Below are 26,434 nucleotides of genomic sequence, written 5' to 3'. Positions count from 1 at the left end.
AAGCACTTTAACCACTAGGGCAAACTCCCGGCCCCATCCAGTCTATTTTTGTGTGCTTGTCTATCTTCCATGTTCCACTAGGCTCTTGATACTTTCCTGTTCACCAGGCCTTCTTCTTTCCTCCATATGCCCCATAACAGAATGATGAAAACAATCCTGGGTTTGGTGGGGGAAGATGCCTCATGTTTTTACAATAACTTTGAGCTACAAAGGGTTATCCTTGCTTTTTATTCCCTCCCTTCCCCTCTCCCTCTCCCCTCTCCCCCTCCCCCTCCCTCTTTCCCTCTCCCCCCTCCCTCTGTCCCTCTCTCCCTTTCTCCTCCCTCCTTCCCTCCCTCTGTGTGTGTTGGTACTAGGACTTGAACTTGGGGCCTGGGCATTGTACCTGAGCTCTTTTGCTCAAGGCTAGCTCTTTATCACTTGAGCTGCAGTTCCATTTTGGCTTTTTGTAGTTAGAGAAAAGAGTTTCACAGGCTTTTCCTACCTTGACTTGCTTAGAATTGCAATCTTCAGACTCAGTCTCCTGAGTAGCTAGGATTCTGGGCTTGACTCTGGGCCTGGGCTTTGTCTCTGAGCTCTTCAGTTCAAGGACCCCTTAAACCACAGCACCACTTCCCGTTTTCTGGTGGTTAACTGAAGGTAAGAGTCTCATGAACTTTAGTGGCTGGGCTGGCTTTCAACGGTGATTCTCAGATCTCAGCCTCTTGAGTTACTAGGATTACAGGTGTGAGCCACCGCGCCTGGCTTTTCTATTTATTGTTTTGACAGAGGTTTATTTAACAGTTCATGGGATCATGGCAGAGTCTGACTGTTGGAGTATTGAATAGTAGTCTGGTCAGAGGCCTGGGAGAGATGAGTGGGTCAGCAGAGGATGGAAACCATGTTATGGCACCATCTGTAACTTCATGGCCAGAGACACGAAGACTTCAACAGGGTAGGAATAATTTTTCTGTATGGCAGAAGAGGGAGGCCAAATCCCCATGTATATTGGAAAAAGTGGGAGCTTGAAATGCAGAGCACAGACTCTTCACTCTGTGGGCTATAGGCAGCAAGACCTCTTTCCCCCCAGAGAGTTGCCAAGGCCAGAGACCTGCAAATTTCTGGGAAAGTAGATCATTTCACTAAAGAGTCTACATAAGCCTCATGTTCTTCACTCTAAGGGCGATGGGTTCCACACACTGGTGAGCAAGAGCCCTTCAGAACCCCCAAGGAGTTGCCCTGGCTAGAAGTATGCATTTATCTCCAAGTGCAATTGCTTCTGATGGTCCTGATATGGACAAAAGGCATCCCTCCATGTCTCTGTGTGGGAGTCACCATTTTGTCATGGTTGTTTGGCGTTGTGTGTTGGTAAAAGAATTTACTGGGCCAGGAGTTTGGCCTAGTGGTAGAGTGCTTGCCTAGCATGCACGAAGACCCGGGTTCGATTCCTCGGTACCCCACATACATAGCAAAAAGCCGGAAATGGTGCTGAGGCGCAAGTGGTAGAGCTCTAGCCTTGAGAAAGCCCAAGGACAGTGCTCAGGCCCTGAGCTCAAGCCCAGGACTGGCCAAAAAAAAAAAAAAAAAAAAGAATTTACTGAGAGGAAAAATAGGAGAAATAAAGATACATTAGGACACCATTAAAAAGAAATGGGCCAGGTGCCGTGGTGCATACCTGTAATCCTAGCTACTCTAGGAGGCTGAGATCTGAGAATCACAGTTCAAAGCCAGCCTGGGCACAAAAGTCTGTGAGACTCATCCCCAATTAACCACCAGAAAACTGAAAGTGGTATTGGTATTGTGGCTTTTGGGGTAGGGAAGTAGCCTTAAGCTGAAAAGCTCAGGGGGCAATGTCCAGGCCCAGAGTTCAAACCCCATGACTGACCAAAAAAAAAACAAAGAAGAAGAAATGGAAGGTAACTAGATAGAGGGGTCCAACACAGTGAGTTTCACTGGGACATTTTCACATACACAACTAATGTATATTGAGTATATTCAGCACCATTACCTATTATCTCACTCCCCCTCTCCCCAAGTCTCTCCCTCTTTCCTAATGATCTTTCTTCCGCTTTCATAGCTCTTTAAACTTTGGATTCCACCGTTGAGGGCAAACACAGGCTTCTTGTCTATCCAAGTCTTGCTTATTTTACTTGATATTAAGAATCTCCGTTCTACCCAGGATGACATGACAGCTCTTTTGTATGGCTGAATAATACTCTATTGTGTATTTATGCCACATTTTATTTATTCATCTATTGATAGACACCTAGGCAGATTCCATAACTTGGCTACTGTGAGCTGTGCTACAGTGAACATGTGTGTAGGTAGCTCTGTTGTATGCTGATTTTGATTTCCATAGGTATATACCTGGGAGTACTATAGCTGGGCCCTATGGTAATTCTAGCTTTAGTCTTTTTTTCTCATATATTTTTTATTGTAATTAATAGAAGGGTTACATTACATTCACCAGATAGAAGGTGCATTACTTCACATACATTAATACCCTTTCTCATGTCTTGGTCCCCTTTTCCCTCCCTCACCCCTGCCCCTCATCTTGTTTTCCTCCCTTCTCTATCCAACTTCAAATAACCAAATACGCATATATACAATATATCAGATAACCAGGTGAAATACTGTAACAATATGAGATAACCAAGGGACAGCAAAAGAGATGAAAGATAACAGTACATTAAAAACAACAATCACTCATTATATGGCTTTTGTTTCTATATCCTGGAGGTCCTTTCATTTACTAGCTTTAGTCTTTTGAGGTACCTTCATACTGATTTCCATAGCGGCTGCAATAATTTCATTCCAGCGACACTATATAAGGGTTTGTTTTTCCTCAATTCCTTTCCAGCATCTTCTTTCGTCTATTTCATTTGACGGAACTATCCTTTGGTCCTAAACATTGTTAGCTTAGCCTTCAAGTCATAATGTTAACTTTTTAGAGATACAGTATTTCCTATTCTATCCTATAATTTTTTTTAAACTGACTGTGTGATTTTATTGTCTTCCTAACAGAAGTTGGAGCTATACCTTGGGATTTTGTCTTTATAACAAAAGTTGGAACTTAGATCTTATGATTTCACTCTAAAGCTTGGAACCTGCCCCCTTTCTTTTCCTATCTCCATCCAGTGCACAATGCTTGCATCTCTTTATAGCCAGCATTCTCTTCAATCTGCAGTTGGGCTCCACACATTCAAGCCTCAGCACCATCTTTTTTATTGTCTAAGGAAAACTGGCTTAATCTGACCGCCATAGCCACTCTGCTTCCAGTGATAACCACACTGTCCCTGGGTCTACAGAGAATCCTTGCCCTTCTTGTACTGCATCACTTTTAAGATTGGTGCTTACCCCATCTTTTTTTCTTCTTTTTTTTGCTGGTCCTGGGGCTTGAATTCAGGGCCTGGATGGTCTTTGTACTCAAGGCTAGCACTCTACTGCTTGAGCCACAGTGCCATTTTCAGCTTCTTCTGAGTTCTTTATAGAGATAAGAGTCTCATGGACTTTTCTGCCTGTGCTGGCTTCAAACCAAGATCCTTAGATCTCAGCCTTCTGAGTGGCTAGAATGACAGTCTTGAGCCACTAGCACCTGGCTCGGTTCATTTTCTTAATCAAGCTGGAACTGATTTTGAGTTTGTGCTTTTTTTTTTTTTTGCCAGTCGTGGGGCTTGAACTCAAGGCCTGAGCACTGTCCTTGGACTTTTCTCAAGGCTAGAGCTCTACCACTTGAGCCACAGCACTACTTCCAGCTTTTTTCTATGTATGTGGGTACCGAGGACTCAAACCCGGGTCCTTGTGTATGCTAGGCAAGCATTCTACCACTAGGACAAACTTCCGCGCCCCCCGCCTTTTTTTTCCTTTTTGAAGAAAATCTAAGCCGGATGCCAGTGGCACTGTGGCTCACGGAGTAGGTGGTAGCCTTGAGCTAAAGAACTCAGGGACAGCGCCTCATCTCAAAGTTCAAGTCCCACCACCAACAAAAAGAAAAAGAAAAAAAGGAAAGAAAGAAAGAAAATCTGTCGGGGTCCTTTGTCCCTGGTCCCCCTCTACTAGTAGGGGGATGAGGAAAAACACACCCGGACCAGGCCAAGCCGAGAGAGGAAGGGGCCCAATGTTCCCCCGCACCCAGCCTTCTTACCCCGGAGCACGAACAGAGATGCCACGAAGCTTCATCAAGACAGGAAGAGCTCTCTCCTCTGTATTCCCTAAATCCCTCCTCCTTATATTGGGTGAGGGAGCCTATCAGTATACAAGATGGACAGGACAAAGAGATCCATGTGTTTTATCTCTACTACAAGCCTCAGCAGAAAGTTATTAGACATGGGTTGACCTGGAACCGCAATCCTCAGGTCTCAGTCTCCTGAGTAGTTAGGATTACAGGTGTGAGCCACTGCAAAGGTTGTTTTAAATTTGAAAGATTCACATAAATTGGATGTTTAGCAGCTAAGCACTTTTAATCTGTTTCAAAAAATATAAGAGATTTTAGCTAGGTGTTTTATCCAGCTTTAGATGTTTATTTCTAAAATACAAATTCTGGGCTCCTTATAAGTAGCGTTGTTGTTGCTTTCCAATGCAGAGATCGACTGTGGCCATCCTCCAGAAGTGCAGAACGCGGTGTTGGTGGGCAACCACAGCTCCAGCCTGGGCGGCGTGGCGTACTATGTCTGTCAAGAGGGCTTTGAGAGCCCTGGAGGAGAGATCACTTCTGTTTGCACAGAGAAAGGCACCTGGAGAGAAAGCACTTTAACATGCACAGGTACAGATCACAGTCTGCTGGGCTTCTGTTTCCTAGGAACAAAACAGCCAGTATGAGCTTGGATCATGAAAACCATTGGCGGGAGGCTGCCTTCTGAGTTCCGTGCCTGGTGCTGCATTTCCTAGCTGGGCACTGAGCTTGATTTTTGTCAGCTAAATCCTTGAGATTTAGAAAGCGGATTAGAGGAACAAGTTGGATCGAAAATTTTATATATCTGTCTTTTGAAACACCTTAACTCATAAGCGTGGCTATTTTCTCTGCTTGGTTGGCTGGGAATTTTGTTTTTTCTTTTTTTCTTTTCATGAACCATTTTTGGAGGGGCATACTCCTAATTTAGCACATGCTCATGTGGCATGTTTTCAGATAACAGGTGATGGAACAGAGAAAGACTTTTAAATGTTTATTTTCAAAATTAGCTGGGTGCTGGTAGCTCACTCCTGTAATCCTAGCTCAAGAGGCTGAGGTCTGAGTGTCATGGTAGGAAGCTAGCATGGGCAGGAAAGTCTGTGAGACTCTTATCTCCTATTACCAACTAAAAAGTTAGATAGACATGGAGCTGTGGCTCAAGCAGTAGAATGCTAGCCTTGATCCAAAAAACTGAGAGACAGCGTCCACACGTAGGCACACCCAAATTGTGTTAAAACACAAAGCAAAAAAAAAAAATCAAAAGTACCAATGTAACCATTTATAAATGTGTGCTGTATATAATGCTATACACAGTCACATTATTGTATAATGTTTTATTTTTCAAAACTGAAATTCAATACACATGAAATGATTCCCCATTCCCTTTTCCACTGCCCTGGATGCCCTTATTCCAGTTCTGTCTCTTATGAAATTGACTACTTTAGGTTTATGTAAATAAAATCGCATTGTTTGTTTTCTTAAGACTGGCTTATTCCACTTAGTATAAATTTCTCTCTCCCTCTCCCCTCTACCCCTCGATTGGAGTTGGAATCTAATGGTTCTGCTAGGCAGATACTCTACCATTTAAGCCATACCTCAAGCCCTTTCTTGCTTTAGGTGTTTTTGAGATCAAATCTTGCTTTTTTTCCCTGGGCCTGCCTGAAGTGTGAGCCTCATATTGAGACTTCTGTTGACAGCAGCAGGAACGACAGTCACATACCACCATGCCCAGCTTTATCTGTTGATGGGGAGTGGGAAAAGGAATTTCATGAACTTTTGGCCCAGCTTGACCTTGAACTGTTGTTTGCTCAATCTCAGCCTCCTGAGTAGCTGGGATTACAGGTATGAGTCACCACACCTGGCTCATTCAGCATACTACCTTCAAGGTACATCCATAATTGTCAGGGATCTTTCACAAGGTAGAGAAGCTTCCGTATATGTGTCTGCTCATCCATCAGTGGACACTTCAGTTGCTCATTTTTGGGCTGTTGCATACAATACTTCCATGGAATCTGCATGAACAAATATCACTTTGAAACCCTGCTTTCAATTCTTCTAAACATACACCCATAAGTGAAACTTTTTATTATCCCTTTAAGTTCTAGCCATGCCATCTGTAAGCCATATGTTGTCAGGCAGGGCATTATGACCCCTGGTCTGTCTCCTTGTCTGTTCAAGGGGAGGAAATAAAGCTTGCATTTCTTTTATCAACATGTTTTTGGGAGGGCCGGAAGTGTGGCCTAGTGGTAAAGTGCTTGCCTAGCATGCATAAAGACCTGGGTTCAATTCCTTAGTACTACATACATAGAAAAAGCCAGAAATGGTACTGTGGCTCAAGTGGTAGAGCTCTAGCCTTGAGAAAGCCCAAGGACAGTGCTCAGGCCCTGAGTTCAAGCCCCAGAACTGGCAGAAAAACAAACAGAAAAAACAAAACAAAAAATTATTTTGGGAGCGGGAGTCAGTTGAGCTCACAAATGCCGTGCACATCTTAGCGCTTTTTGACTTGTTCGTCTCTCGTGAAGATCTTCTCATGAACCAGGAAAGTGCACTTCTGTGTACTTCCCTTTATCCATCTGCCTCCAAGACACATGTCGGAACAGTCAGTTGTAACACTTGGCCGGGGAGGGTGACAATGCTTGTCACGTAGTCTTCCAAGGCTCTGGGAGTATGTTTCTGCAGGTTTTACTTCTTGGTTCTGAAGCTGGCTCTCAAGAGTAACGCCTCAAGGATAGCATTGGTCTGGATCTCTGGCAAGCAGAATTGTGGCAGAATACCTTATTACAGTTTCCCACAGGAAACGTCTAGCCAGAACAATCACCTCTGGTGTTTGTTTATTCATCAAGTGATGATTCCTAGCCATTTTGGGGCTAGGACCTTAATGAAGTCCACCCATTTGTTCACTAGACATTTAGCTAATGTTCACTTACATCTTATCCCCAAAGAAATGCATATGTGCATACACATGTACTGTTTCACAAAGCCATCCAGGGAATTCCTGATGCTCTGAAGTGCTTGAGTAGAGACAGTCTCCTAGGGGTAGATGGAAAACCCAGCTTTGCTGCTGAGGCTCCATCTGTACCATGTAATTCCTATGTTCACTTATGGCCAGAGCTGCAATCTTTAGAAACAAAAATGATGGTAATTCAGAAATGTAGTTCCACCTTGCTTTAGAGAGGTCTCATTGACTTGCAGAGTAGCAAGAGCAAACCTGTAATGAACAGGACTTCAGGATCCTAGTTTTACTAATTGGGGAAATTGAGGAGAGCGGACACCATAGTGGACTACCATCCTGTTATTACATCACTGATTACTGCCAAGTGTTACTTGGAGAGGTGAGGCTGGTGTCTCTGGGAAGTATTGCCCATGGTGTGACTTGGTAAGAGCTGGGTATAACTTTGGACCCTCAGCCCTTTGCTTCTTGCTCAAGCTTTTCTGCCTCTATCATTCAGAATTCAGTGGGGGTCACAAGGATTAGTCACTACCTGAGAAACCAGTGGGTCTGCATGGGGCATAGTAAGCTATTAATTAGCTGATCCTTGTAGAGAGCACTTTGAAGAACAAACATGTTATGTAACTGCTAATTATAATTACCATCCTCAGCCAGCCACCTTTCACAGAGTCTGTGGCTCCAGCTGCAGCTGCTTCCATGGGCTTATGCAGGCTTTGATTTAGAGAAAGAAAAGACATTTTCCCTGTGAGCTGGGATCTTTCTCAGAGGAGGCCTCTGTGCCCTCGCTGGGGATTGGCAACTAAATTCAATTTCCGTAGATAAAAGGGGTGATTTGCATGCTAATTAATTCATGGTGCAGTGCAGATGATATAAGGGTGTGGTGGGGAGATAGGCATGGTTCTGGAGATGTAGGGAGAGATACTGAGTCCTGTGGCTCTTTCTCAGCTGCTCCCCTTTTCCTTCTTTTCCATGTGGTTGTCCTCCATGGCTCTTCTCCACCCTCAATCCCAGCTCCCTCCGTGGTTGTAGTTACCTTCCTCAGTGTTTGCTTTAGGCTTTCTTTCTCTTCTTCATCATTATTTCCTGTCTCTAATTTCACTGTTTATCCCTCTTTCCATACTTCCATGTGTAGCTCCAAACTGGGTTTGCAATCATTAATTTTTTGTGTGTGTGCCATCATTGGGCTTGAGCTTAGGGCCTGAGCACTGTCCTTGGGCTTTCTCAAGGCTATTTGCTCTACCACTTCAGTCACAGCAACACTTCTGGCTTTTTCTATATACGTGATACCGAGGAATCGAACCTGGGTCTTCGTGCATGCTAGGCAAGCACTCTTACCACTAGGCTGAGCTCCCACCCCCTGCAATCATTAATTTTTATCAGGACTGATTTTAATTATCTTAAAAACATGTTTTGGGAGCCCCGGCTTCTTCATATTTGTAGCACAGGTCTGTAACATGTTTTCATTAGAGTATGAGCCCTAAGGACATGGTGGGACTTTTTTTTTTTTTCTTGAAGGCCAGTTTGAACTGGAAACTCCAGACAGCTGGGAATTAGGCAACTACTTTAGTGTCTGGAAAAACCCCAGGTGGGAGCCTGATGGTAGTGAGTTGGTTTACCTCAAGATCAAAGAGGCTGATTCATTCTCGATAAGGCTGGCCCTGGCGTCCATTCTGCACAGGTCATTTGGCTTTTTATGTTTAGAGTCTGAGTTAATAATTAGACAGTTGCTCACTGCTTGCTCTTAGAAAGGACACATCCCCACTGGAGCAGACTGTTTCTCTGTCAAGGATGCTTGGCTCACCCCTTCCCTGCCCTGGGCACTGCTGCTGGTGCTTCCTGTTGAGTTGCTGACCCTCTTCTCCAGCTCACTGAGTGCTCATTTGCAGCTCCACACATTTCCGATGGAAAAGAAAGGTCACCTGGAATAAATCAGCACATGTATGCAAATCACCCCACGAATGGGTTGTTTCTGAATCTGTGTATAAAGTGTGGCCTGGCAAGCATTAATGCTGTTACTGTTACTGACAGAACACGAGCCTCCCACACCCAAGGCAATTCTGATTGATTGTGTTTTATACTCGGGCAAACCCTGTGAAATATTATTTTCATTTTGCTGATGAGTAATCTGAGCTGTAAAAAGGTTAGGCCACTTTCTCAGCATCATCAGTGACTAACAAGTGATATGGTTACCATGTGAAGTCAGGTCTAGAAGCCCTGAAAAATCCATACATCTGGTCTACAGCTGATCTCTCAAGCTTCAATGATTTTCCTACTATCCTGATAATGTTTGCCATAGCAAAAGTATTATTTATTTAATATATTTCCTAACACACACCCTGACACACAGCAATTAAACACCAAGAAGGCTGGAAGTGAGGCTATGGCTCAAGTGATGGAGTAGTAGTCTGGAACAAAAGAAGCTCAGGGATGTGATAGAGCCTAGTCCTTGATTCAAGCCCTAAGACTGGTGCACACACACTCACACACACACACACACTCACGCACACACACACACACTCACACACACTCACACACACATGCGCACACACACACACGCATGCACGCACACACACACTCACACACACACACACACACGCACACACGTAAGCAAACACAACTCTAAGGCATGCTTTTTCTACTCATGTGACTTGAATACTTAAAACACTTAATAGGGCACCAGTGGCTCATGCCTATAATCTTAGCTAGTCATGAGGCTGAGAACTGAAGATCATGGTTTAAAGCCAGCACCGCCAAGAAACTCCGTGAGACTCTTATCTCCAAATAAACACCAAGAAACTGAAAGTGGGGTGGTTTGCGGCTCAAAGTGCTCGAGCACTAGCCTTAAAGAAAAATTCTCAGAGACAGTGCCCAGGCCCTGAGTTCAAACCCAGTGACCAACAAAAAGAAAAGCAAACAAACACCATGCACGTACACACACGTGCGTGTGCGAGAGAGGGAGAGAGAGAGAGAGAGAGAGAGAGAGAGAGCGAGAGAGCACATCAGAACATTTATAGCTAACCATACATTTATAATAGTCACCTTGGGAATATGTTTTTCAACATCCATGTCACTGCCATTATTAAAATGTGTTTTGGCATTTCTCTTCAGTGGTGGCCTTTGAAGCAGTTGGTGAATTGTGCTAGAAGATCATTATACTGAAATTAGATTCTGTTTTGACTACGGATGACATTACGTTTGGCTGTTTGAGTCACCCGAATTTATTAGAAGGACCTTTTATTACTTTGAAAAATGAGAGAAAAGGGTACAAAATTGTAAACCAAAAGATCCTTCTGAAAGAGTAACTTTGCTCGCTACCCCATTCCCTCCTTTACTCAGCCGACTAAAGAGAAATGAAGCACCCAGTTCACTTGCCTCACCAATGACCATCTAATTGCCAAATTCATGTTCTCACTTCAGTCCTCCTTTCCCTTAACCTTCCTACAACATTTAGCATTATTGTCCACCCACCCATCCACCTATCCATCCCAGATAATTCATTTTTGAATCTCTCCCATCCAAGTACCCCTCCCTGCTTAGCTTCCAAGATCAGACGAAATCAGGTAAGTTCACGGTGGTATGGCCGTAGACCATTTTTGAACATCCATGTGTAAGATCTGCTACTGTTTGGAGGTGGAGAATTAAATATAATCTTAGTCATGGTGATGTTTCATTCAGGAGAAGAGACATTAAATAACTAGTTACATGATTAGTTAGTTATGTGTATGTTCATACACATAGAGAGAAGGTACATGCTAACAGAATACCAGAGATGGGTGTCTTTATAACCCTTTCTCCCCCTACATAAATACATAGAGGATAAAGCAAAGAGAAAGGTGGATACTTTATTATTCACGGAAACCTCGTTTTCCCCTAATCCAATGAGAACTCACTTGGACACTTTTTTTTTTTAAACAAAACCAGAGAGACTTATGGGTTCAGCAACTGGGCAGGTCGCACCCCTCTCTGCTTGTGAGCAAATAAGCCTTGGATCTGATCATGACTTCCAGCGCTCCCTCAGGGGAGAGAGCCATAGGGAAGGAGGAGAGAGTTTGAACTTGTTCCCAAGGCCTTGACAGCATATCCTGGATCTTCCAAGGTGGGGTAAGGAGGTGGTGGGTTGGTAGAAGGGGAGATAACTTTCAAGGAACACACACTCTTCCCTTTATTTCCTGGACATCACTTTCTCTTTGTTTCTGAGTTTCCCGGTGTTGTGTGTCTACCCATGGCTACGCTTGCTTATGCCTTCTACCTTACACAAATCCAAGGCTTCTGCAGCTGCCTCCCCTCCCTGCTCTTGGCTACTCACACATGACTCACATCTAGCATATCCTCAACACAGTTCATTGCTCTCTCTCTCTCTCTCTCTCTCTCTCTCTCTCTCTCTCTCTCTCTCTCTCTCTCCTCCCTCCCTCCCTCCCTCCCTCCCTCCCTCTCTCTCTCTCTCTCTCTCTCTCTCTCTCTCTCTCTCTCTCTCTCTCTCTCTCTCTCTCTCCCTCCCTCTCTCTCTCTCTCTCTCTCTCTCTCCCTCTCTCTCTCTCCTCTCCCCCCCCCCCTCTCTCTCTCTCTCTCTCTCTCTCTCTCTCTCTCTCTCCCTCTCCTCTTGGGTTTCTCGGGGGACCAGTGAAAGGCCATTCATTCGGGTTGAGGCTCAAAGGCTGGCAGCAAGCCTGGACTCCTTGCTGTTTCTGTTCTCTCACCTCCTGTTGATTCTCCTTCAGAATTGTCTCTTGTTTTATAATACAGTGCCCCAGTTTCATCTCTTAGCTCTTGGCTGAGTAAGTACTTCAGTCCAAAAGCTCTTAGTCCTGGTGTCTGCCACAGCTCATCATGAGTCCTGATTTGACTTGCTTCATGCTGTCTGGTTTTGGGGCAGGTGAATTACCATGGAAGCCTTAGGTCTACAATATGGACACAGTGATATTTAGCTCATGAGATATTATTATTATTATTATTATTATTATTATTATTATTATTATCATCATCATCATCTTGCTAGTCCTAGGGCTTGAACTTAGGGCCTGGGCACTGTCCCTTAGCTTATTTTTTTTTTTTTGCTCATGGCTAGCACTCTACCACTTGAGGCACAGTGCCACTTTTGGCTTTTTCTGTTTTTATGGTATTGAGGAATTGAATCCAGGGCTTCATGCATGCTAAGCAAGCACTCTACCACTAAGCCACATTCCCAGCCCCAGCTCATGAGATTATTTTGAAGGTTAAATCATGGTGACACTGGTTCATAGTAATGTGTCAATCAGTGTTTATCCTTCTCAGTGATTTTATTATTGCCTCAAGACTGTCGGGAAGATGAGGTCAAGATCAAGTCTAGCGAAAGCACTTTGGTCTGATATATTGGTATCAGTGAGTTGGTTGTGTGTTCTTTCCTTCCTTGTCATTTCTAGTACTCTAGTGCTTCTTTCAGAATACAAATTGTTCTTACCACCTTCCTGATTTTACGTCCCATTGTTCAGAGGAGTGAGCCTCTTGTGCTTCCTTTGCAGCCATCTTCCCTTCTCCTCCTCCTCCTCCTTCTCCTCCTTCTTTGCCTCTTCTTTCTCCTTCTCCTCACCTGATACTCTTCTCTCACCAGTTTGAATATACCACCTGTACTGTCCCAGGCTTGGGTCCTGCTGCTCTAGCACATGCTCCTCCTGCACTCCATAGCCATTTATGCTGCCATGCCCTTCACAGAGCTGGCTTTTCTGGGTTCTCCAGGGAGATAGGATGTCTTGTTTCTACTATACCTTGTGATACATATATGTTGCTTTGGATGAATACTTATGGAGTTGCAATTGTGTTTATGTTTCCTCCTTCTATTGGACCTGAGGATCCATAAAGGAAGTACTGGCATCCTGATCTTGTCACAGTCCAATGCCTGGCTCTGTAGGACACTTAGCATGTGGCAGCCATCAGTGAATAGTGAATGGAAGAGCCCTAGAGGCTGACCCAGGGAAGACCTAAAAAGGTGTTTTCAGTACTATGGTAGCTAAAGCCTATCTCCATTCTGCATTCTTTTTTTTATTAAAGAATTTATTAACCTTGATTTTTACATCATATTTCAAATGATGTATGTAACAAACACGTATTCAAGAAGGGAATCGCTATATACAATCATTGGCACTTAGATTTTAGAATGTAATTAAAATTAGGCTGAGGGTTTGTATGTCATAGATACATATTAATCTATGTAATAAAACATTATGTCTATAGAGTCATAAATTTTTATGTCTATGTAGCTGTGTTTATATTTCCAATACCATATCCATAGCATTGGGTATGCAAGTATTGACTCCTCGCTCTTGTACTGTGTGGATCTAATATCCACATATTAAGGATACCATGTGCCTTTTGTTCCTTTGGTCTTGACTTGTCTCACTCAACATGATTTGCTCTAGATTCATCCACTTCCCTGCAAATGCCATTATTTTATCTTGTCTGTTGGCTATGTAGAATTCCATTGTATATATATACCACATTTTCTGTATCCATTCATTTGCAGTAGGGCATCTGGATTGTTTCCATCGCCTGGCTATTGTAAATAGTGCAGAGATAAACATAGCTGAGCATCCACCTGCATTCTTATTTTAAAAGTTTAGTTCTCTTTTCATGTAGAGGATTAATATCAGGTAGATTTATTTTAAAAAGTATTTCCAAATGATCCTAGACACCAGGAGAGAAAAAAACCACCAATCTCTGTTAATCTGCTCCTTGGGATAAAATATATGATATTCCTACACTTAGGTCTGGGTCTGTTTGGGTAGAGAGCGTAGTAAAGGCTACAGGTAGCGGGCATCATTGAGATGTCAAAGGCTACAGGTAGGGGGCATCATTGAGATGTCATGGACAGTTGTTATAGTGAATGAGCAAAGAGGAAGGACAAGAAAGGAAATTCTTGGCTGATTTCTGCTTAGGTGACAAAGGGACCCAGTGTGAGAAGGAGATTTGCTTTTGTGACAACTCAGTGAGAATGTGAGAGATCAGATGTTTTCTTTTCCTTTGCAGCAGGTGGGGGATTGGCATCTGAGTGGTAGGTGAGTGAGCAGACATGTCTGGTGCTCGGAGGTTAGAGGAAGGGGCCAGGGATATGTAGAACTTGCTTAGGACACTGAAAGACCTGTACTGATAAATGCCCAAGGAGGTGAACCACTTTTCATTTCTTCATTATCTATGAGCACAAATGGAGTATTTCTTTGATTTCAAATAATCAGTCTTCTGGGGAGAAAAAGTACTATAGACACTCAGGAATTGTTTCAGTAGTTGTAGGTGATTGTTTGATTTCTGCAGAGATTTCTGTGTTCCTCTTTGTATCTCTATGTAAGAGATATTGTGGGTTCACACAATAACAGTAATGTTATTGTAATCCAGAATCTAGGTAATGCTATAATGGCATGACTTAGTAAAGATGTAAAGTCTTTGATGAGCAAAGAGATCAGTGGACCATGTCAAGTGCACTTGGTTTTCATATAGAAGTGAGTTGGCACTGCAAATACCTAAGGTATGGGCTTTCTTTCCTTCTTTGTGGTTGAAAAGAGATTTACTAGAAGGAAGGAACAGGACTTGTATTGAGAAGGGCTATTTTCAGAGCTGGAGAAGTATCTTTCTCATCCATCTGGATGAGAATCTTACCTTGGATTTCCCAGAACAGAGGCATGGACTTATATTTACTGCCGAATTGTGACTAAAATCCCAGGAAACATGAGTGGAGATTCAAGAGGGTATTGAAGAAAAAGAGGGAGAGCCAGTGGAGGAGGCTCTTGTCCATAGAGTAGAAGGGACTGCTTCATTGGTTCAAGTCATTGTGAATGACTGTAGGAGTTAAGTCTTTTAGGAGAGTCCCTCCAATTTCCAAAGAAGAGAGAAAGAAATCATCCACTAGTTCCTGCCCTATGCTCTTAACTCCTGTGCTAGGCCAGGTTGCATGTAGGAGCTATGGCGATGAAACCTCAGAGTAGGAGGTAATGAACAGTCATGTTACCAGAACCTATGCTAGGCATGGAGAACAGGGGAGGAGACACAGGAATCTGTGAGAGATGCCCCATTAGATGGGAAGGCTTGACCAGGGTTGTGCAACTTTCCTGTTGAGTGAGACAGGGATTTCTTTCTTCAGGGGTGACAGGATGGAGGTGAACTGCTGGGAGTGATTTCCATTTTTATGTTTTTATACATGCAGTTGTTTCCTTAATTCATTTTGAATTCCTCATTTCGAGGATGTATATACACATGGATGTTTGTGCATTAACTTTGTATTCTGGAACCTTGCTGAACTCCTTGCTCAGTGGTGATTTAAAAAAAAAAATCAGTTGTAGGGCTTGATCTCTGGGCCTTGGCACTGTCCCTGAGCTCTTCAGCTCAAGGCTAGTGCTCTTCCACTTGAGCTACAGCACCACTCTGGTTTTCTAGTAGTTAATTGGAGGTAAGAGTTTTACAGACTTTTGGACTTTTGTGCTCTGGCTGGCTTTGAACTGCGATCCACAGATCTCAGCCTTCTGAGTAGCTAGGATTACAGGCGGGAGCCCGTGGAGATTTCTTTTTATTAATGTTTGAATTCCATAGTAATAGATGAAATTATTTCATCTGTAAGTAGAGACATTTTAGGTTCAGGGAATTTGAGTTTAAGGAAATGAAAAGTTAGACCTCCTTCCTTCCACTCCTCTCTGAACAGCTTCCTTGCTTGGGTACATCTGTTGGAAATTGTGTTACCTTAGTATGCTTTCCCACAGTACCAAGTTCATTACTTGGAATGTATGCAGGTTATTTAAAAGAAGCAGACCCCAGAGAAATCAAGGCTTTCAGGATGATGTGACTTCCATTAAAGGATTCCCAGGGGTAGACAAGGAACTTGTGGAGCATTTCTTTAGTTTACCAACAGCTGCTCCTGTGAAATGGTCTTGCATGGTGACACATTTCCCATTTCCACCCTGGTTGAGATGCATAAGACAGAAGCAGGTCTTGCCTGTGGAGTTGTAGGGAAGAATCCAATGGAGACTCAGATCTGGAGTTCACCCCATCCCACACAAGTGGGATACCGGTGGTCTAGCAAGCTACTCAGAGGCTGCAGTTCTCCCTCACCTGTAGTATTCAAGTGGTGGGCCAGGCTCCTTCATAATGATGAGAAATGAGGGACTGGCATACGATCACCTGAATTGACCAACTCTGTCTGAATCAGAGTCTGAGTGGTGATTGGCAGTGAGAATATCCATTCAGATTTCCCAAAGCCCACTAATGCATTTTGTAAGTTTTCTTTTCTTCCCTAATCTAGAAACCGCGACAGAAATTAGTGCTGTATCAGTGCTTAAGATCACCCATGCTAAGTGTCAAGTAAGTTCAGGAAGTATAGATTCCAAGGATGTATATGTGGTACATAAAGGAATCTCCATTTTCCTCATAGCGTAGAACTAGAATTCTGTGGGAATATGAGTCAGAAGGATTTGCTTCTTACTATAGTTGCTTTCCAAATGTAATGTCTTTTTTTTTTTTTTTTGTCCAGCCCTGGGGCTTGCACTCAGTGCCTGAGCACTGTCCTTGTTCTTTTTTTTTTTTTTTTTTTTTTTTTGCAGTCCTTGGAATAAGCTCAGGGCCTGAGCACTGTCCTTGGGATTTCTCAAGGATAGAGCTCTACCACTTGAGGCTCAGCATCACTTCCGGCTTTTTTCTATTATGTGGTACTGGAGGAATTGAACCTAGGTCTTTGTGCATGCTAGGCAAGCACTCTTATCACAAGGCCAACTCCTGGCCTCCTTGTTCTTTTTTAAAGCTAGCACTCTACCACTTGAGCCACAGCACCATTTCCAGCTTTTTCTTTTTTTTTTTAAATATATGTGGTACCAAAAGTAATCTCCAAAGTAACAACCATCCCATTAAAAGATGGGCCAAAGACTTAAAGAGAGTCTTCTCTGAAGAAGAAATAAAAATGGCCTATAGACATATGAAGAAATATTCAACATCTCTGATCATAAAAGAAATGCAAATCAAAACAACTCTAAGATTCCACCTCACTCCAGTTAGAATGGCCAGGATCAAGAAAACTAATAACAACAGATGCTGGAGGGGATGTGGCCAGGCGGGATCACTACTACATTGTTGGTGGGAGTGCAAACTCATTCAACCACTATGGAAAGCAGTATGACAGTTCCTCAAAAGGCTATTAGAGCTCCCCTATGACCCAGCAATTCCACTACTTGGCATTTACTCAACCATCCAGAAACAAGGACATACTAAAGCCACTAGCACAATGATGTTCATTGTAGCACTATTTACCATAGCAAAGATATGGAACCAACCCAGATGTCCCTCAGTTGATGTGGTATTTATACACAGTGGAATTCTTGGTTCCAGATAGCTGGCAGGCAGTGGGGAAATATGATTTCCTCCTGGCGAAACTGAACACAGGATATGGTGTCATGCTTCAGCACTAACTAGATAGGATTCCTATTTGCTTTCTGATGTTTGTGCCGGGTTTGGGGTCTGAGGTAGGATGTGATTACAGAGGTCAGGCTAGAGCAGGTCTTAGCAGGACACATTCTTATTCTACGGGCCCAAGGCTGCATGGCACTAGTGTATTGTTACGTGCTTGGGGAGGAGTGGCAGATGGTGTTTGAAAGGTGATGTCGGGTTCGGTTCTCAGTTATTCTGGGCAGTAGAGGTTAGCCATGCAGCATGCCTTTCTTTGATAGTCAATCTAGAAGTTTCTTTTTTACAGTACTGGCGTTTGAACTCATGGGCACTCCATTACTTGTACCATTTCCCAGGGCGTTTTTTGCTTTAGTTATTTTTCAGATATGTTCTGGTGTTTTCAGCCTGGGATCAGCCGCAAATGAATCTACCTACTAATAGCTATTTTTTTTCTTTCTTTTCTTTTTTTTTTTTTTTGTGGGTCATGGGGCTTGAACTCCGCCTGGCTACGACCCTACTCCTGGGCCTGGGCATTGTCCCTGAGCTCTTCAGCTCAAGGCTACCTCCCTACCTTTGAGCCAAGCCCCACTTCCCATTTTCTAGAGGTTAATTGGAGATAAGAGTCTCAGGTCCTATTTTGCCCTGGCTGGCTTGAACCTTGATCCTCAGATCTCAGCCTCCAGAGTCGCTAGGATTACAGATGTGAGCCACCTTGCCTGGCTTTTGTATAAGTGGAATTAAAGCCATACTTCACAATGCCAACTTTATTTGTTGAGATGGGGATGGGGTTTCTTACTAGAAATGAATGAATCATTTAATCTAGTTTAATATTATTTGCCTTCAATTATGCTCTAATGGAAATACTCATTTTAATTGATTTCTTTGTGCTTGCATTTATATGATAAACACTTGCTTCCTTTCTTCCAAAGCTATCCGGGTCACTGCTCTAGGTGTACTCTAAGGGGAAGCATCTGCAGAGAACATTTCTGGCTAAGTTCACTTTACATTTTTGTTATGGTAACATATAACTCAAGGCCTGGGCACTGTCCTTGGACTTTCTCAAGGCTAGAGCTCTGCCACTTGAGCCATAGCACCATTTCTGGCTTTTTTTTCTATGTATATGGTACCAAGGAATCAAACCTGCGTCTTTGTGCATGCTAGGCAAGCACTCTACCACTAGGCCGAACTCATGGCCCCCCTTAGTTTTCTTTTTAATGTTACTTTTTTTTTGTCTCTTTTGCTGTACAGATTTCTTCCTCATATAGTCAGATTGTATAGATTTAGTTTTTAATTCTATAATTGGTCACATTAAAGAAAACTATTTGGGTGCCTATTTCTCTGATTGCCAATGTTAAGAGTGAAACAAGACTAATTTCTCCCTGAATAGATGGGAAAGTAAACCTTCTTTCTTTGCTTCTATTTTCTGACTTTTTTTTTCTTTACATTATTGATCTAATAAGGAGTTTCATTTTTATTTTGTTTTTTAATTCTATAGGAATCTTCCCAGCAGCTGTTTAATCTTAGGTATATGTATAATATTTCAATTTTCTCTGCCAGTTGGATGTCACTGTTTCTATTTTTATTTATCTGTCAGACAATGACTTTGGTTTTTTCCTCACTGAGAAAATGTGATTATCTGAGAATGTCTTTCTTATGGGAATAGAATTGTGTGAAGGTAAAACTCAAGTCATCACAACCTTCTATTCTTATAATTCTGTAAGTGATTCACATTGGCTCTGACAACTTAAAGTTTTGAAAGAGAAGTTTGATGAAACTATGATATTGTTTTCTTCTTTCTATTTCTTTTTCTTTCCCTCTCTCCCTCCCTCTTTCTCTCCCCTTCCCTTTCCATCCTTCCCCCTTCTTTGTTGTTGTTGGTCCTGGGGCTTGACTTCAAGGTATGGTGCTGTCCCTGAGTTCTTTCACTCAAGGCTAACTCTACCACTTGAGCTATAGTCCCACTTCTGGTTTTCTGTTGGTTAACTGGCTGGCAATAAGAGTTCCACAGGGGCTGGGAATGTGGCTTAGCAGTAGAACGCTTACCTAGCATGCACCAAGCCTTGTGTTTGATTCTCAGCACCACATAAACAGAAAAAGCCAGAAGTGACTCCCCTTGGGCAAAAAGAAGCTCAGGGATAGTACCCAGGCCCTCAGTTTAGGCCCCAGGACTTGCCAAAAAAAAAAAAAAAGCACTTTATTTGAGCATAAAAGCTCAGAGACAGTGCCTGGACCCTGAGTACAAGCCCTAGGGCTGGCACAAGAAAGCGGGGAAGAAAAAGTCTCACAGACTTTCTTGACATGGAACCACAATCCTTAAATCTCAGCCTCCTGAGTGGCTAGAATTACAGGCTTGAGCCACCAGTGCCTGGCTAACTTTTATCTCTAACATTGCTTGGTTTCACTGTGGTATTGCTGCACTGGGTTAACAAAGCTGTAAGTCACCCTGCTACCTGGGCCTTCTGTCAGTGGGACCTTGTGAAATGCTTCCTTGTTGTAGATTTCTGGTATGCTAAGCAATGTTATTATTGTCATCATTACTAATAGTAGTGTATGTATTCTTTTTGCCTTGGCTTTTTTTTTTTGGTGCCAATACTCAGAACCTAGGTACTGTCCTTTAGCTTCTTGGTCAAGACTGGTGCTCTACCACTTGAGCCACAGCCCTACTTCTGGCTTTTATTGGTGGTTCATTGGACATAAGAATCTCATAGGCTTTCCTGCCTGGACTGGCTTTAAACAATGATCCTTAATTCTCAGCTAGGATTATAAGCATGAGCTACCAGCTCCCAGCTTGCCCTGGCTACTTGTCAGAATTGTCTGGTGAACTGTAGACACACACACACACACACACACACACACACACACACACACACACACACACTCACACTCATCCTTCAGATCTGCTGTGTGTGGGTGAGTTGCTGTGCAGTTAGTTTGGGAACCGCTGGACTATGGCTCAGAAGAATAATCCTTGTGCATTGTCCTATGCCCTGTCTGGCTTCTCCATGGGCTCCATCTCCACATGTTCAGTTTGAAGTGTTTCCCTTTTAGCTTGTTCTCTTCTATGCTGGGCTAAACAGAAATGTCTTCTTGCTTCTGCTTTGTATATGGCAACTAACCTTTTTTTTAAACCTAGATGCAAATTTTGACCCATTTTTTTACTTATCCGCAGTCACTTCTGTCAAGAGTGGGCGTGAGAAGTGGAAGCCAGATGCCTTTGCTTACATTACCATCCTCCCTGAATTCAGACTGTAATGGCTAAGTGATGGGAAAATTATCTCGAGTGGGAATGCGCACACAGTATCCTGCTTGACTGTGTGTGAGAGGAGTAGACTTTCTGTGCTATTTCTTACATCTTTTCATCCATGCATGTCTGACATGCAAACATTTCAGGTTCCTCAAAATTACATACATACATAAGTGTATTTTTTTCCTCTAATACCCTTCTGAAATCTTTCAAAGAAAAATTGTGAAGGGGAAATGAACACATAGACAAGTCTTCATGTCCTTTCTCATAGTATATTGTTGCATTTTCTAATTATAGTTAGGAATATTTCCTTTCAGCTAATGGCCTTCTGCTGTCTGCTAATGATGGTGAAGGTGCTGTAGACAATTCTGACTTTTGACTAGATTTATTATTATCACTAATATTGCTTAAATGGCAGGCAAATGAACATTAAACCTTTCTCTTTGATAGACTTTTTTTTTGTCTTTTTTGTCTTTTTTGCTTGTAGGCCTGGTATCACTTGAGCCACACTAATCCTTTTTGCTTTAATTTTTTTTTAAATAGGGTCTCACTTTTTGCCTGGAGTCAGACTGGACCTCAACTTTTCCATTGAACTTCCTATGTAGCTGGGATGACAGATTGTATATATACTGCTTTACCTAGCTTTTTACTAATTAAGATGGAGTCTTGCAAACATTCTTGCCTGACCTGGCCTCGAACCCCTGTCCTTAAGAACCTCAGCCTCTTGAGTAGCTAGGATTATAGTAGTATATAAGTCCGCACACCTGGCTAAGAAGCCCCATTCTTTTGATTCCACTACGAAAAGCAAAATACTGCAGGCATGATTTTGACTGCAGGAGGTATGAAATGACCTTTTCTATACAATAGTTGGAACAAGTCTGTGTTTTGATTATTTTGTCGCATTAGATGAGTCCAGCTGAGTGGCTCTGGAAATACTGTTTTCAGAGAGAGTTAACATGCTCCTGACTACTTACCTGCTTTCTGGTTGTTTTCTAGGATGGAAGCCACCTCCCCTGAGACTTCTAATTAATGGCCTTCAATTTCACTCACATTTTTCCTTATTGCAATACTTTTCCCTTATTCTCAGACTTTTTTGGCTACTAATAGGCTTACCTTCATGACTTTGGATTGTGCAGGTGATAGGAATAAGTTTCTACAGGATCACAGTTTTATTACTTTACAGTAGTTTTCAAGTATTTGATTATCTTAACAGCCTGTCTTGTAAGAACGCAAGCTGGATCACTTGATTTTACAAAGGAGAGGACTGAAGTTTAGAAGAACCCCAACCTTAGCTAAAACCAGACAGCTAAGATATTGAAGATTTATGCCAAAGTGTACATACACCTGTAATCCCAGCAAGTGGGGAGCTGAAGTAGGAAGACTGTGTTCAAGGACAGCCAAGATTACACAGGAAATTCCAAGAGGAAAAATATTTTAGAACCAGAATTTGATACCAAACTTAGTTCTCATCTGATTAAACACCCTAACTAACAGTTTGGTGGAACTTTTATATAGCCATTCTACCTGCTGCTACAATGATACAATCTTTCTTTTGTTCTTATCTTCTAGAAGGAGATCACTTAGAAGATGATGGGAGTTTCAGTGTTTCAGTAATCAATGAAACTTGTTTGAAATTGAACTGGCATTCTAGGAAGATTGGATCAGAACAAACATACCAAGTAAGAAGATCTCCTAATACTGTCATAGACTTGGTCAATAAATATTTGGGTGAATTTCAAGGCAGTTAAGATTTTCTTTCTAGACATGGATATTAGGTATGAAGTGGCTATGAAAAGAATTACAGTATTTGGTGTCTGTAATTTTACCTACCGGTATTCTTTTTGGGACATGTACTTAGTAATTATAGCTTATTTTGCCATTGAATCCATATTTGGGGGATGCATATACAGATGTGTGTGGATGTGGGTGCTGGTATTGGGGCTTGTGCTCTTGCTTGGTTTTCTCACTCATGGCTAGCACTCTGCCACTTGAACCATGCCCCTTCTGCTTTTTTCATTGGCTAATTGGAGATGAAAGTTTTGTGGACTTTTCTGCCTGAGCTAGCTTTGACCTGTAATTTTTAGATTTCAGTCTCCTGAGCAGGAAGGATTATAGGCATGAGCCACTCACCCAGCTTTGGGTATGATTTTTTTGGTTGTTTCTGTTTCCTGCATTTAACTTAGATAAATATGATTTTATATGATAAGAGGCATAGATATATTGTACCTTTGTGTTCCTCCCCTAATACTATCCTTCAGTTTTATTTTGTGTGAATACCTAGAGTTCTGTAAACTTGTCATGTCTTGGTATATTTTAGATCTAGCTTCTGCATTTCAGAGAAAACATGGACAGTTGCTGTTTGTGAGCTTGGCTTACCTCACTTAACATTATTTTTTCTAAGTCCACCCATTTCCCTGCAAATGATATAGTATTATTCTTTGTACTGGTTGTGTAAATTCCATTGTATAAAGGTACATTTTTTAATCCATTCATCTATTATAGGGTGTCTGGGCTTGCACACATAAGGAACTAATTTTAACATGATTTTTAAAACAACACAAGTTCAAACCTTAAGTAAATCAAGACAGGAACTGAGATTTACTTTTGTGTCTTTTTTTTATATTGTCTTGTTTTTTGCCAGTCCTGGGGCTTGGAATCAGGGCTGAGCACTGTCCTTGGGCTATTCTCAAGGCTAGTGCTCTACCACTTGAGCCAAAGTGCTTCTGGCTTTTTCTGTATATGTGGTACGAAAGAATTGAACCCAGGTATTTGTACACAATGGAATTCTATGCTGCTGTCAGAAAGAATGACTTCGCCCCATTTGTTAGGAAATGGAAAGACTTAGAAAAAATCATATTAAGTGAAGTAAGCCAGACTCAAAGGAACTTAGGCTCAATGGTTTCCCTCATTTGTCATAATCAGTAGAAACCTTGGCTCTACTAGCAGAGATCTGCAATAGAGCAAAATCTTGATACATAAGGCCATATAGTATGAAGCTAATTGAAAAGACCTCCAGGATATTGAAACAAAAGCCATATAACGAATGATTGTTGTCCTTAATGTACTATGTTGTCTCTCATCTCCTTTGCTGTCCCTTGGTTATCTCATATTGTTATAGTATCTCACTTTGTTATCTGATATATAGAATTTATTTGTATTTGGTTATTTGAAATTTGATAGGGAAGGGGGGAAAACCAAGACGGGTGGGGGTGTGGGGGGGGAGGGAAATGGATACCAAGACATGTGAAAGGGTATCAATGTATGTGAATTAATGCACCTTCTATCTGGCAAATATCATGGAACCCTTTTACTAATTACAATAAAAAATGCAAAAAAAAAAAAAAAAGAATTGAACCCAGGGTTTCATGCATGCTAAATAAGCACTCTACCGCTAGGCCATGATCCTGGCTGCTCGCGCGCGCTCTCTCTCTCTCTCTCTCTTTTAAAGACCTATCAATTAAATTGGCAGAGAGCAGTAAGTATGATTCAAAATTAATTATCCATTCCATAACCTTTTATGAAAAGAATATTGTACATTAGAACCTGGAAATTCCAGTTTAAGCACACAGAAATGTGCAAATAAATAGGCAACCACAATATGACATAATAAATGATTTGGTAAAAAGTAAATAAATAAGCTGGATGGTCTTGGTTCATGCCTGTAATTTTACTTGTTAGGCTGAGATCTGGAGGATTGCAATTTGAAGCCAGTCTTTGTGGAAAAGTCCTCAAGACTCTTATCTCCAATGAATCAGCAAAAAAAACTTTGACTAAGGTGGGAGGGAATGCCAGCCAAACAAGCAATCTGAGTATAAGGCCTAAGTTCAAATCTCAATTCTAGCAAAACAAAATATATAATGGAATGGGATATATATATGCTGGTCCTGGGGCTCGAATTCAGGGCTTGGGTACTGACTATCCAGTTTTTTGGTAGTTAACTGGAGATAAGAGTTAAAGACAGCAGCATGATCCTCAAATCCCAGCTTCCTGAATAGCTGGAATTATAGACATGAGCCACTGGTATCTGGCTTCAGGTAAACAAGAATACTGGCTATGGTAAGTTGCAGAAAATAAATAGAAACTACCCCATTACACTAGCTAGAATGACTGTAAAGAAGAGGGTTGTGGGGCCAGGAGTTTGGCCTAGTGGTAGAGTGCTTGCCTAGCATGCACGAAGACCCGGGTTCGATTCCTCATTACCACATACATAGAAAAAAGCTGGAAGTGGTGCTGAGGCTCAAGTGGTAGAGCTCTAGCCTTGAGAAAGTCCAAGGATAGGGCTCAGGCCCTCAAGCCCAGGACTGGCAAAAAAAAAAAAGAAGAGGGTTGTGGGTAATAGAAAAACAAACTGGTTAGCTGAAAAAGCAAGGGAAGGGGGAAAAGATGAAGCAAAAATCTAAGCACTAAACCACATTATGAAAAGCTAAACATGTTATACTTTTCTGGGAGTGTGGCCTAGTGGTAGAGTGCTTGCCTAGCACGCACAAAGCCCTGGGTTCGATTCCTCAGTACCCTATACACAGAAAAGGCTGGAAATGGTGCTGTGTGGCTCAAGTGGTAGAGCCCTAGCCTTGAGAAAGCCAAGGACAGTACCCAGGCCCTGAGTTCAAGCCCCAGGACTGGCAAAAAAATTAAAAAAAAAAAGAAAGAAATACATAAGAGTTTTGGGGCCAGGAGTTTGGCCTAGTGGTAGAGTGCTTGCCTAGTATGCACAAAGACCCATGTTCCATTTCTCGGTACCATATACATAGAAAAAGCTGGAAGTGGTGCTATGGCTCAAGTCGTAGAGCTCTGGCCTTGAGAAAGCTCAAAGACAATGTTCAGGCCCTGAGTTCAAGCCCCAGCACTGGTAAAAAAAAATGGATTTTATTTTGATATCTTCATGAAGTCACTGAGGGATGATGATGTGTTAATGACGACGATGATAATGATTTTATGTTGGTGGGGATTAAACCCAGGGCCTCCTACATGTTAGGTAGCCACTTTACCACTGGAGCTATATTCCCAGCCCTGTCACTGATGAATGTTTTTTGGTCGGTTGTGGGACTTGAATTCTGGGCCAGGGTGCTGTCCCTGATTTCTTCAGCTCAAGGCTACCACCCTACCCCTTGAGTCACAGCACCACTTCCAGTTTTCTGGTGGTTAAGAGTCTGGTAGTTTCTGGTTGGAGATAAGAGTCTTACAGACTTTAGTGCCCAGGCTGGCTTTGAACCTCAATCCTCAGATCTCATCCTCCTGAATAGGATTACAGGTGTGAGCCACCACGCCTGTCGCCACTGATGTCTTTGAAGCAGGCTTGACTTTCAAATTTCCATATTAGACTCATTGGGGCTAGATACACATTCAAGGATGCAAATAATTTGATATGAGATAAAGATGATTGATTTTTCCAACCTATAGAGAAAGTATGTCTTATTCTGCAACTAGTTCTGGGACAATTAACTCTCTGGCTAAGGTGATAAGTAAGTAAAATTGGAAAAAATGTTTTATTTTATATATGTTAGATAAAGATAAATGGAACATGTGGAATTCTCTTAAATCTACTGGAAAGAAATGAACATTCAAAAATGGCTTACATAAGCCAGGCACTAGTGGCTCACACTTGTAATCCTAACTGCTCAGGAGGCTGAGATCTGAGGATTGCCATTCAAAGCCAGCTCTGGTAGGAAAGTCTGTGAGACTCTTATCTCCAAATAGCCACCAG

At 42.2% G+C, this 26,434-nt stretch overlaps 1 protein-coding gene across 1 annotated transcript in view; it reads left to right on the top strand.

Moving 5' to 3' along the window:
- The window catches only part of Susd1 (sushi domain containing 1), a 103,995-nt gene that overhangs the window by 27,824 nt on the left and 49,737 nt on the right, over positions 1 to 26,434 (top strand). The window contains exons 6-7 of the mRNA XM_090330434.1: positions 4,562 to 4,741; positions 22,300 to 22,409. Of these exons, the coding sequence (XP_090186560.1) occupies positions 4,562 to 4,741; positions 22,300 to 22,409 (290 nt within the window). The remainder of the gene's footprint in view (positions 1 to 4,561; positions 4,742 to 22,299; positions 22,410 to 26,434) is intronic.

Source organism: Megascapheus bottae, chromosome 3 (genome assembly GCF_031878675.1).
Source record: "Megascapheus bottae isolate mThoBot1 chromosome 3, mThoBot2.hap1, whole genome shotgun sequence".
Classification (NCBI taxonomy): domain Eukaryota; kingdom Metazoa; phylum Chordata; class Mammalia; order Rodentia; family Geomyidae; genus Megascapheus; species Megascapheus bottae.
The sequence above is the reverse complement of the archived record's forward strand: the minus strand, read 5'-3'. Positions and strand labels throughout refer to the sequence as shown.